General features: G+C 36.5%; 1 protein-coding gene across 1 annotated transcript; it reads right to left on the bottom strand.

Annotated features, from left to right (window-relative positions):
- Positions 1–2933: 2933 nt before the first annotated feature.
- Positions 2934–13409, bottom strand: LOC131055066 (large ribosomal subunit protein eL37z). Its single transcript, XM_057989699.2, has 4 exons — positions 13255–13409; positions 13040–13175; positions 3433–3534; positions 2934–3341 (listed from the first exon to the last, which is right to left on the bottom strand). Exons 1-4 carry the CDS (start codon positions 13255–13257, stop codon positions 3295–3297), a joined length of 288 nt encoding a protein of 95 aa, XP_057845682.1. The 5' UTR covers positions 13258–13409; the 3' UTR covers positions 2934–3294.
- Positions 13410–13919: the final 510 nt, after the last annotated feature.

Raw genomic sequence — 13919 nt, forward strand, 5'->3', positions numbered from 1 at the left:
AACTCTTGTGGCTCCAACTTTGGATTCAACTCTTGTCACCTTTGAATTGCAGCTCCGCTCCACATCTTTTGCTTCTGCTTCTACTCCTGAAGCCACTCCTCTGCAGCAGCCTACTATTGTTATACAATAGTCCTCTGCAGCAGCGAGCTGCTGCACTCCCTCGAACCTTCGAGGGTATCCAAGCAAGAACCTTATCACTTGATAACTCTCTTGATGGCCCCAAGGACAGTATTGCTTGGACTGTTTAAATTTTCCCCACCCCCCACCCAAACCCCTGCCAGTGCAAGTTTCCCTACCCCTACTTGAGTTGAGTCTAGGTTGTTGAATCGTAAGGTTTTGTTGTTGCAATTGTATTATTGATAGTCTCTGACTATGCAAAGGGTCAGCACCCTAGTTATCACTGCTTTTTTAATCAAAAACATTCTAAGTAATAGTCAACCATAAAACTTTTTCAGTACAGATTGAGAACACATAATTTCTTTCATTTTCATCTCCGAAACAATGAAAGCAAAATTGTAACCTATACACAAACAAAGATGCAGCATTCTATTGACATACAAGCACATGGTTATATAAAATACTTTACAGATATAGAGTAGTCATAAGATGTTAGAAAAAGAGGTGGCAAATTCAGCTGGCATAATTAAAGCTGAATTTGGCATTAAAAGCCTTTTCTATCATACGATTCCTCATTGAGAGGACACTGGACATTAGAAATACCGAAATGGAGTTCACCATATCCCCTGGTATGTTTGATTAATTGTTTTTACCAGATAGGCTTACCATGAATATGTTGTGGAACAGATAACGACTGCCAAACTGGATAAAGCTGATGGTTAAGTTTCTAGACGAGGGAGAACGTGATCAAACATTATGAAGGTCCTCATCTTCCAAACTGGAGAAAGCTGATGGTAAGTTTCTAGGAAGGATCAACATTATGAATATCCTCGTCTCCTTGGAGATTAAATTATGAGTTATGGTGAAAATGATGAAATTATACTTTCCATAGAAATTGTGCAATTAAACTTCTACCATCCAAGCAGATGTCATAAAGCTAGTCAGGTCTATGGCAAGGTCATGGAATGCGCCTATCACATCAAAATGACTAATTATGGCAGATCACCCTTCAGTGAATGTAAGAACATATGGATGTATACTCTCGTGGCCAAGAAATTCTGCTCAACTTCATAAATATATTCAAAAAACTACAATGCATGGAACATAATGGCAATACTTATGCTTCGATGCAAAATAGCATATTTGTTTTTTTGATTAGGTAAGCAGTGTTTTGAAAGGGCCCAGAACCTTTAACAAAGAGAAAGATACAACATGAAACACAGTGAAACACCAAGGAAACAGCAGCAAGACAATAAAAAACAGAGCAGAAACTAAAAACTACAGGTAAACAGCCAACCCATATCAGCATGGTTTAAAAAAGTGTTCCAAAGCAGTTTGTTTTTCCAAAATGCCAGGATCCTTTTCCCCTAATCTTTTTCTCTTGAGACCAGAGGAGCACATGATAACACTGGCATCTCCATCTTCAAGCAAAGAGTTTTGGATAAGGCATCGATCTTCGAGCAGTCTATAGAGGAGTTCCTTTTGTTTTCATCTTCAAACCTTTTTTCCTTGAGACAAGGGGAGCCACTGGCTGCACCATCTTCAAACCTCAAAGTACTGAGAGAGGCATCTATCTTCAAACAATCTGTAGTGACATTTCTTATATTTTCATCTTTCTGAACCTCTTCAATGGGAGAAGAAGAAACCTCTCTGGGGGCAGGCTCCTTTTTCTTCCAGACATTGTGATTTTTCTTACTTCAACAAGAAGTACGCCTCACTTTGCCACAAAGGTGGCAAATGATTGGAGAATTTTCATAATTGATTTGCTGTACCCAAACTCCATATTTAGAGGACAAGGAAATATGGGTAGGGAGCACTTGGATTTTCTTTACAAACACAAATTCTAGCATCTTGGATTTAGTGATCTTATCTATGGCACCACAATGCCCAAACGAGTTGCCTATAATCATAAGGATCTTTTCACTCCAAATTCCAAGGGTAGGCCAGGCAGACCAACCCAAACTTGAAAGTTGAAGGGGGATATCCTTCATAGGGTTGAAACTAGGAGTCCACCGTTGAAGACACAAACCATTTAACCCCATAAACCAAGGACCATCTGAAATAATCCCAGTGTAGTCCTCCCAGATTGGCAAAAGCAAAGAGGAAAAAATCATTCAGCATTGATGTTACCTCAACATCACCACAAATGTTCCAACTCCAGATCACCCATCTTCTGACCGAGTATATGTAAGGGCAATCTTCTGACTGAGTCTATGTAAGGGCGATTACCATAGAATCTCCCAACAAGAGATATGAAAAGCAGAGCAGAAGATTCATCAATAAAAAGTCTGGAATATCAATTTGGATCTGATCTTCCAGCACGTTCTCAGTTGAGACTCTAAACAATAAATTCAAGAATTTTGGGTTTGGTACAAAATTTCAAAATGACAAACCATATAATGAAATCTATTTTTGAGGCATAGACCTTGTAATATTAAATTTACAGGAAATCAGTTAACTTAAGATGTTTATAAATAAAAACTTCAAAAGACTTTGATTTAAGGAAGCTCAGCAAATTTGGTCATAAACACAAAGAAACATTATCACTTGAATGTCGAAAGCTTAGACTAAGATTTTATGCCTGTAGCAAAAAATGCAGCTGATAAAACAGTTTCAATTTAAGGTCATTAAAATTAGATGTTTCAATTTTATGATCAACGATACAGGATATGTTCATATGGGTGCCAGAGTTTGACCGATAATAATGCAAGCTCAAAATAAGACATCAGAAGTTGCCTTATCTTTGAGGCTTGATAAAGAATCATATACACCCCAACAGTTAATTTCTCAATCCATACACATTGAACTTCAGGAAAAATAGAAAATAAAATGTGCTGACAATATTGCTCAAACGTCTTTCAAAACATGCAGGTTTACTGGCTGTTGCTAAAAGCTACAAAATTCGATGATCTAAAACTCGAGAAATAAAAATCTCAATTTCAAACAGCATTAGAAATTATTACTGCATACATGCAGTCTATTTCAATGCTTGAAAAAACTTTGTTTTAACTTTTCCATACAGTCTTTACTATAGTACTAGCCAAAAAAATTGTAAAAGCATTTCCATTCATAAAGCAAGCTTTTAACTGGAATCTAGGCTTTCTACAATAACTAGAAAAACCATCCAGTACATAATAAATTCAAATCTACATCCCAGTACTTCCATTCTAAACAAATTTAGAATGAAGCAGCAGCAACCTTCTTTCTGGGGACTGCTTGAGTTCCTGAACAACAAACATTACAAAACCATGTTACTTGTTATACCAATAACCATTTAATTAATAAACTATCATATTTGAACCATTAATGACTTACCCTCCCTAAAATTATTCTTGAAACGTCGGGGCATGTGTCGAAGATATCTCATTCGTCCAGTCCCTGTAGTCTTTCTTCGAATAGCTTTCACACTCCAGTTATCTAAACCAATTGCAAAACACTAATAAAAATTTGTTTGTACAAACCTTATTTACATATTACACAAATAATGTGCACGACAAACTAACTAACAAGGAAAAATCAATGTTTAAACAGAAGATAATAGCTGACTCTAATAGAGTGATATCAATTGAAATTCTATTCCAGAGCGTCCCACAACATCAACAACAGGCACACATAAAATAGTGCTCAAACTTAGTTCAATCACTCCAGTTTATTACTTTAGCATTGTTGGATTATTGTCATCGATGTCAAGGGCTAATTAGTGGCATATCGGGAGCAGAGTTGTTAGATTCATTTGAGAAGACCTGAGTTTGAATGAGCAGAATTGTAGAAGAGCAGAAATGTCCTAAATAGAAAATATTTTATAGCAGCAAGTATATTATGAAGGTTGACCAACATAATTCACATGCTGGTCGACCCATCCTTGGTTTTGGTGAAAACGAATAAAACAATTTTAGGGACGACCCTCATGAAGTTATGTACCCTTTTGATTGGGAGGTACTTTTTAAATTAAATAAAAATGTATGTCTTGGCCGAACAACTTGAACTAAGCACGCACTTTGGTGGAAGGAAATTTATGCAATAAAAAAGTATACAAAATGCTGCAAGGACTGACCTCATGGATTGTTATGCCCATTTTTGGGGGAAATAAATTTATATTAAATATTTATTAACTGCTCTTCTGGCAGACCTATTTTGAAGCAATGCAACCATTGGTGAAAAGGTATTTGAAGGAGTATAAATAAGAGGTTTGTTGGAGGCTTAAAGAATATCAATCATTGAATATGTTTCTCATGTTTAAGAGCAGAAGTCAGATATTTGAAAGCAGATCTAATCACAGAAATCAGATGTTTTCAGAGCAGATTTATGAGCAAAGATCAGATGTTTTGAGAGGTGAAATCAGAAATATTAGGAGAGGACCTAATTCAGTATTTTTTAAGATAATAGTTTAGACTTCAGAGAAATCATTGGAGATCTTATTGCAGATCTGAGTAGAGGTGTATAGTAGACTTGACAGAAAGATTTGAAGGCAGATTTTGTTGAAGTTGTGAGCGGTTGTTGAAAGTGATTTAGAGCAGATCCAAAACATTATTATTATATTGCATTCCAAAGGTTGGTGCCTTCTATTTTGTGAGATCAGGAGGTCGGTGCCTATCACTCAAAAAGATTGGTGTCTCTTGCTGAGTTGGTGCTCAATGAAGAGGATTGGAGTCTCCTGTGGGTTGGTACCTACCAAGCTTGTAAGAAGATATATGTAAAAGCAATATGTTGCTGTGGTTTTCTCCCGCAAGGGTTTCCAAGTAAAATCATGTGTGCATCTTGTGTTCTTCATTGCTAGATATTACTTGTGTTTATTGCTCTCTGATCATTAAAGTTTAAATAAGTGAAAGTTGCTGTATACTGATTCACACCCCCCTCCCCCTCTCTATATGAGACTGTTTTTCTTCAAGCATGAATTCAATGTATTGTTCTTATACATTGAATGTAGAATGAACAAAAATTGTTGTATACTGATTCACACCCCCCTCCCCCTCTCTATATATGAGTGTGTTTTTCTTCAAGCATGAATTCAACATATTGTACTTATACGTTGAATGTAGAATGGACAACTCGGTATTATTCCAAAAAAAACTTGAGTTGAGTTTGCTAACATTGGGTCCTTGTGTTGGCCTAACTGTGAAAGCAGTCACAAGTTCAAAACTAGGTAATATTAGTAGGTAAATGGAAAATTAATCCCATTATTATATGTTTACGTGAAGGATATCTCATACACCAAACTGGTGTCTCCCTTGGCAGTGAACATTTTTACTCTTTATAAAACTTTAGTTGGCCTAATGTTGAAGGCTGTCTCCCTTGGCAGTGAACATTTTATTTTTTATACAACTTGAGTTAGCATAGTGGTGAGTTAGCATAGTGGTGAAAGCCTCTGTACTCTAAATTAGGGATCACATGTTCAAATCTGCGAGGTAAGGATTGTACATTTTGTTGGATCAATATCTGAGATAAATCAAATCAATCTCCATAAGTGGGATTTGCGTGCACCAAATTGGGCTTCTTGACAGTGAACCTAGGAAACTACCTTCTAAATTTATTAAAACCACCAAGATTTCCGTAACAAATCATGGCAGAAACAATATATTTAAGCCAGATTAGTCACAAGCGCTATACTGTAATTTTAATGTCTAAAATAATTTCCGACTGTTCAATGACTCAACTCTAGTTTACTCAGCATCATCATGTCCGAAGGACTCTTAGAAATCAAACCTATCAATAAAACCATTTAACACACAAAAATCAAATAGCATGTCCCCACAAACTAGCTTTTGACAAGCATGGCATCAAATATGATGCCAGTAAATGAGAGTATCGTGAGTTATATTGGAGGGAGTGGTGGTGGCAACCAGGAATGAACTAACCATTTAATGGTAAAGGTAAAGGTAAAGGTAAAGGAATGAACTAACCAGTGACCTAAGAAACTACCTTCTCAGTTTATTAAACCACCAAGCTTTCTGTAACAAATCATGGCAGAAACAATATATTTAAGCCAGATAAGCCACAAAGTGCTCATACTGTAATTTTATCAGTCCTCACATTTCTAAAGTAATTTCTCACTATTAAATAGATCAACTCTAGTTTACTCAGTGTTATCCTGTTCGTGGGTTTAGAAATCAAACCTATCAACAAAACCATTATAACATACAAAAATCAAATTGCATGTCCCCACAAACTAGCTTTTGACAAGCATGGCATCAAAAAAGAACCAGTAGTTGAGAGAATCATAAGTTATATTGGAGGGAGTGATGGAGCAACCAGGAATGAACTAACCAGTGACCTAAGAAACTCCCTTCTAACTTTCTTTAACCACCAAGCTTTCTGTAACAAATCATAGCAGAATCAATACATTTAAGCCAGATAAGCCACATAGTGCTTGTACTGTAGTTTTATCTTAAAAAACAGTCCTAACATTTCTGAAGTAATTTCTGACTATTCAATGAATCAACTCTAGTTTACTCGGTGTTATCCAGTTTGTAGGACTCTTACAATCCAATCTATCAACAAAACCATTATAACATACCAAAAACAAATTGCAAGTCCCCACAAATCTAACTTTTGCCAAGCATGGCATCAAATAAGAACCAGTAAGTGAGAGAATCATAAGGTATATCGGAGGGAATGGTGGGGGCAACCACAAATGACCTAGCTACCACCTGGAAGATATGGCTAATAATATTCAAGTTTTCAGACAATCCTATGTTACGAATTTTTCATGGCTCAAATTTGATATTAACTCAACAGTCTTTCATATTTATTTAGGAAGCAAAATAGAGTTTTTTAAAAAACATGAAACTTATAATAGTCAGGAACAGTGTGAGTCAATCTAACTGTTTAGTGCAATTACCTCTTCATTGCAAGTAATGATAATCCTCTAAAATTCAAATACCCTGCTACAGTTTTTGCATGGCTAAATAACATTTTTCTCCTGTTATGTTCACTAAAAATTGCAAACATTGTGTATCCTGATTCTCAATCAGTTAAATTGTAACATATAAATTATTCTAGTCAAATGGTAAAAGCCTGTCCTTGGAGGAACAAGTTTGGGATTACCCATTGCACACATTGTCTAGTAACAGTGAAAAAAATCCAAGACTACAAAAAAGAGTTCTAGGTCGGCAAAGGGAAAGGTCTTATATATATCAAGAGCTACTTAATAGTCATATTAGACTTCAAAACATCTTTAAACATTCTGAATAAAAGTAATTGAAAACCTGGAATATGAGATTTAAATTGTACAAATTTATAGAATGTGATTATAAAATAATAATGATAATAGACAATTCAAAAATGCCGCACTATTTTACTTACCCAGAAAAAAATTGAATAGTTAACATGGTGGATAGTAGGATATTCTCATGTCCCTGGCAGTAGGGAGTAGTGCCCCAATGTCTTGGGACACCATCAAATCCTCTTACTCGCTCTCTTTTACTTAATTCCCTTGCATGCTGTTTGAATTTTCTCCACACTATGTTGACATCATCCATTCTAATTATTCATACTTATCTCAATATATATCATGGTCAATCTCTTTAACTCCCAAGCATAAACAGGAATGTCACTTGGTCACAGTGACTCATCTCCTCAAAGTCTATTGTGGATTGGGATAACTATTTCATCTCTTTCATCACAGATCCTCTTATTTGCTTCCTTTGTTTCCTTCTCTTCTATATGCAAGTGCTAGACTCTCTTCATTGTCTACACTATTTTCATGGTAGATAGTAGGATATTCTCAAGTCCCTGCAGTAGGGAGTAGTGCCCCAATGTATTGGGACCAAAGATCGGAAAATCGCTCAGGACTCGCCAAACTCGACGAGTCCACGTATGACTTATGCCCCTCGAGTCTGGCGAGCTTAGACTCAAACTCGTCCAAGTCCAGGGGGCGAACTCGCTAGACTCGCTGAGTTGGCGAGTTTGGCATAAACTCGCCAATCTCTGCGAGTCCCGTGCCTGAAACTCGGCAAGTCCCATGCATGGGACTCGGCTAGCGGCAAGGCCCAAAAAAGGCCAAAAAAAATGCATTTTTAAAAGTTGTTTTAAGATGAGAAAAATTAGGGTTAGAACATGTCAGCCAATAGAAAATAACACCTGTTGCCCCTTGACCCCACCTCCTTGAGGGCGCTGCCCCCAAATCCCCATTGAAAAATATGGGGGGAAACTGCGTCGATAGAAGTAGGGAAAATTTAACCTCCGAGTCTGACACTAATTGGATCGACCAGGTAGATACAGAGGCTGAGACTGTAGCCATGGCAGAGGAGGAGTGGAGAGCACGAGCAGAGACGGGAGATTCAAAGGTAGATAGTGACACAAATGTTCCTGACGTTGGTGAGCATGGCATGGTGTCACGTGGAGCAGCTATGGCGGTCGAATCATCCGGGACCTACCTTAGATGCCTTCGCAAGGGGTCGGGGCTGGAGGGTGCAAGCTCCTCTGAGCCATAGGCTTGTAGTTGTATTTACCTTTGGCATTTGTATGGAACATTTGATGATGATCATATGAGAACATGGATTTTTTATTCCATGAGTTTTGTAATATTGTATACATTTAACAATATTTATAAATCTATGTTTGTTATTTCCTTCACCTACAATTTGCATTTATGCTTATGTAATTGATGTATACTTGTGTATGTAATTGATGTATACTTGTGTATGTAATCAAATGAGCCGAGTTTGATGATGTTATTGTGTCTTTAAGGTGTATTCAATAAAGGGTGCATGAAACAAATTTTAAATCTTTAAAAATCTCCAAATTTCTTGAGTTTTTCACTTTCCTGAGTCCAGCCAAGTTTGACTCCGAGTCCCGAGTCCGAGTCTGGGTCAGCCTTGCCAAGTCCGAGCCGAGTCCAAGTCCCGTTTCTTTGCTTGGGACACCATCAAATCCTCTTAATCCCTCTCTTTTACTTAATTCCCTTGCATGTTGTTTGAATTTTCTCCACACTATGTTGACATCATCCATTCTAATTATTCATACTTATCTCAATATATATCATGGTCAATCTCTTTAACTCCCAAGCATAAACAGGAATGGCACTTGGTCACAGTGACTCATCTCCTCAAAGTCTATTGTGGATTGGGATAACTATTCATCTCTTTCATCACAGATCCTCTTATTTGCTTCCTTTGTTTCCTTCTCTTCTATATGCAAGTGCTAGACTCTCTTCATTGTCTACACTATTTTCATCCACTCCCAAGCATCACAGAAGATGACAGTTGGTCCCAAAGCCTCACCTCCTCGAAGTTTCTAATTGTGGATTTTGTAACTATTTCATCTCTATCCTCATGATTCTTCATATCTACTTCCTTGATTTCCTTCTCTTATCTAAACATGTGTAATGGCTATCTAGAGTCAATTATCTTACATTATTTTCTCCATCTATGCTATGTATTCCCCTTTTTCCATTATTTCTCACTTTTCTCTTCTTATAACTCTTCTTCTATATGTTTCTTTTCCTTCTTGTTTATATTATCTCCTACCCCACTATAGTCTCATCTACCAAATGCATTCTTGCAGGGGTTTAATATGGTAAGTTTTGTGTTACTTACCTTTTTACATTCTTTCACACTTCACTCTTCTTCTTCTACTACCTCTACTTCCATTGTGTTCCCTTTCCCTCCTATTTATTGTATCTCCTACCTCACTAACAGCCTCATCTACCTCTAATATTCTTTCAAGGATTTGATATGATGAGTCCCCTGTCTGTCATTCTCTCCTCTTCTTCTACCCTACCATTATATTATATTACAAAGGCACCATTTTGAAGCAACCTTTGCCTACCGCTCCAAATTCCACTAGTCTATCCTCTACATCTTCCAACTTTAGATCATCATCTATCTCTAGCTCTAGAGACAGTATGGGAGAGGACCATCTAGGACTACCCCACCCAATGGTTACATCTTTTTAACCCCAGTATCCTCTTCTTTAAGACAAGAAACAAACAGGACACAGTGCAGTAAACAATGTTCAGCAATAATTCTTCTGAAACATATACCAGGCTTAAGCATATATATCGTCCTCAATTGTTCCAAACTTGACATTACCGAATGTATTTAACATGTTTCAAAACCTGCCATTGCCAAATATATCTAAAAAGTTTAAATTCGCTTGTTTTTTATCGTAAGAAAGAACCTGTTGCACGGTCTAGACCTAGAATTGTGTCATTAATAAGCTTCTAGCAATATCCTGAAGTGCAAATAGCTAAAATATTTGTCTTCAAATAACTGTACTGGGTGTACAGTTCTTCAAGTGAAAGAGAATCACAAGCAGCAATATAATCTAGGTTGCCAGCAGACAGGTACTAGTACCGGTATGGGAGACTGGTATCGGTATCGGTACCAGTACGTCTATTTTTGAAAATTCAAAATAGGAGATAGGGATACTTCGAGATGCAATTTTTTTCATATAATTTAACAATTTATAGAAAATACCATGACATTGGACTTTCAACGCTGCAAATCCTTTCACAAGGTATGCCAAATACTAAATAGGCAATAAAAATCATTCAGGAGAAAAATGAAGTGTCAAACACTCAACAACAATCCGGATCTATAGGATAAAAGGAGCAAAGAGTTCATCTATAACCAAAACATCCATCAGAAGCAAAGGATACTTCATAGGAATCAATCAAATTCGACAAAGTGTATAAGAAAACTGAAGGCAAGGCCCAAACAAACAAGTTGAAAATTTCAACACTGCAAATCCTTTTGCTATAGTGTGTGATTATAGATATGAGAATATGAATATAGACATACTGACAAGAATGAAGAAAGAAAAAATATTATCACAATTGGATATCCAACTCCAAAGGATCTAGTAGAATTCACCCCCATTGCGTATATCCCAAAGTCCGCATTAAAAAAAATTAAAAGAACAACAGAAAGACTATGGAAAATATAAATATCTTTTGAGTTTTGCATCAAACTGCAAATAGCCAAATGGCAAATACTTGTGGTCTTGTTGATTCATATTGGCCCCTGCCCTGTGTAATGTCCCCTCTCGAATGATTAGACTTGAAAATGAAATTTCCTGGCCTTTCATTCCCGGGGGTTAGGAGAAATTAAAGAAATAATGGGAATTATTGAATAATTAAGATGGAGGCCAAAAAGCTAAAGTCTTAAGCAAATATATTTTAATTGTTATGACTTAAGTTGGCGCCACATTTAAGTTACAACATTATTTCTCCTAGGCGAATGATTATGGGGGCCAATTTAATAATTTATACATCATTGGAATTTGTACTTGTGTCTCTTATAAGGAGGTTTCTAGATGGATTGATGCTTTTTGGGTTGATGTTGAAGCTATTATTTATAGAGGGTCGATGCTTGAAGAAGGATTCATTATGTTTGTCTTCTCTTATCAATTTATGAGCTCTGCAATTCAGAACACACACAGGACGAAAACCCTGTCATCTGCAGCCTGGACGCAACTCCAGGTCTGATTGGTTAGCATCAAAGTACTGCCATATTCCTATCGCTGTGATAGAAGAACTCCTACCACACGTTTTGGGACTTCAAACTCAGACTACAGCCAGCATACGTGGGGGTTTGGAATCAGTGGACAACACAAACTCTGCAATCCTGTAGCAATGTATTACCAGTCTGATTTTATATTCAGAAATCGCAGCTTCCTCCCATAATAATTGTCATGTTATGCATGAGGGTTTGGGTGCCAAACACAGTTAAGGCGATTTGTAGATCAGCATCAGATAGAGGTAGCACTCTTATTTAGTGAACTTGATGTGGTATGTTCAGAATAATATTAATCAGAAGATGAATGGAAATAGTGATAGCTGCAATAATATGAAAAACCTCATTCTGTGAATTTGTTCTTTATCGTATTAAGTATTTCATTGTATTGCATCTGTATTTTGTTTGCCATAAATTATCAAAACCAAATCAATCAAGCATCTATCCCTTAAAAACTTCAAGCAAGAATATTTCACCCTGCATGATTATTTTCTAGCTTCCCAATGCGTTTAAACTTTATTTTTAAGTTAAAAAAATTTTGGTTTTATTTGTGTGGAAGACAGCGCCTTTTAAATGGGAGACTGTGGCTGGAAGTTTCCTGCAACCAAGACATCTCAGGCAAGGTTGCCTGTACCGGAGACACATTTCTGTCTCAGAGATGTGTCCCAAGGGTTCGAGATGCATCTCCTCCCAACACAAAATATAAGTAGCCTATTTCTTGAAATAAGAATTATATTATCATATTATAATCTCAAACAAAAAACATTAACTGCCAAATTAGTACAGTCATGGACTCATAGTTATAAATTTATATACTACCAAATCATTGGAGACGTGTTACAAGTAGAAATCGACTACAATAGTAGCGTGAATAACCGTATGCTTGCTATCCTATGAGTAACTATTTAATAGATTGAAGTGTGATCACGGCACATCAGAGTGAAAACTAGGAATCCATTTTTCCAACATAATTCCTTTGACATTATTTTAGGTAAATTATCTTGCTCAATGAACCTTTCATTATCTCTCTTCGAAAATATCCTTCGTTATTCTCTACCTGCCTAAGAATATGCTATATACCCGCATAGGTTTCAGTAAATTGTGTACCTCAGAATAATTCACCGCAAGCCAGTGTTTGATTTGCGTGTATTAGAATCTAAGCATTCTCAAATGAGATCCGAGTTAAATCTACGGTGGGCTACCAACGCCGTTGTTTTAATTCGGGCCACGCCATCCTACGTGGATATAAGCATTGTTATTTTCCAGGGAACGGCTGTGACTTACCTTGCTAGGAATTTTAGAATGATCAAACAAATACATATTTCAGTGGGAGGAATGGAAAACCCAAAAGGACGGGTTCTTCATGCAAAGGAAAATACTGTATACAAAATTTAAACACGAGCATCAAAATACGTTATTCTTTAGGGTTTTTTGGTCTCTTCCATATGAAAAAGAGAAATACATACATTTGCGAATGCGTGCAGCAGGGTATGCACAGGCAGAACATCGACTCTTTTGGATGTGAAAACTGCGGCGGCCACAGCGCACGCAAAGAGTGTGGGTCTTGTTCCTCCTCTTTCCGAAGCTTCCTGTTCCCTTTCCCTGCAATTCATCGCACTAATCAATACACGCGCACAGGAAGAAGACGAAGAAGGAGGAAAAGAAAAATCCGTAAACCGACCATTGCTCCTGCTCCTCCCGCTTTGCACCTCCGCCGTGGTCCAAAGAGACTAAAACCCTCAGACTAAAAACTCTTAAAGATAGATTCACCAAATCATAGAGGCCAAATGAGTAAAACCCTAAGATGGGAGTATAACTATTATGAAATAAACAACTTTTGAACGAATCATACTATAATTTTATTTTATTTTGGGGACTTATGATCTTATTTTATGCTATTTGTCTTGATTTGTACTCGTTATATATTTCTTCTTTTTTTTATTGATCAAAGTAGAGTTCAAGAATTATAAAAGAATAATAAGCAGATTCATAAATATTTCTTGTGAAATATGAATCAACAATTTGTAGAAAAATTAAAATTGAATATTAATGTGAAAGGGAAAAATATTTTAACAAAGTTGTGAATATGGCTTAGAAAAAATTAAAAAGCAATGAAGAGATGAAGAGGTGTTAGAAAATGTGTATGGGATCCTTAAATAGAAAATTGACAGCAATAATAAAAATAAATTATAGAAAGTGGAACTGCGAAAGAATTCACATGATTTATTCATCACGAGGTTACATATTTATATGTGCAAGATAACTCAACAAAATTTCTATTAAACTGCTAAGAGTAACATACATGTTCGATAGCATGTTGAACTTAGTTGATAACAAACATGACAC

The sequence above is a fragment of the Cryptomeria japonica genome, chromosome 5 (genome assembly GCF_030272615.1).
Source record: "Cryptomeria japonica chromosome 5, Sugi_1.0, whole genome shotgun sequence".
NCBI classification, from domain to species: Eukaryota; Viridiplantae; Streptophyta; class Pinopsida; order Cupressales; family Cupressaceae; genus Cryptomeria; species Cryptomeria japonica.

Excerpts from the sequence above, each read along its gene's own strand:
- LOC131055066 (XM_057989699.2), bottom strand. Across the intron at positions 3,535-13,039 it reads TGCTGCACGCATTCGCAAAT|ATAACTGGAGTGTGAAAGCT; the intron begins GTATGTATTTCT and ends CAATTGGTTTAG. Across the intron at positions 3,342-3,432 it reads CAAGAATAATTTTAGGGAGG|GAACTCAAGCAGTCCCCAGA; the intron begins GTAAGTCATTAA and ends TTTGTTGTTCAG.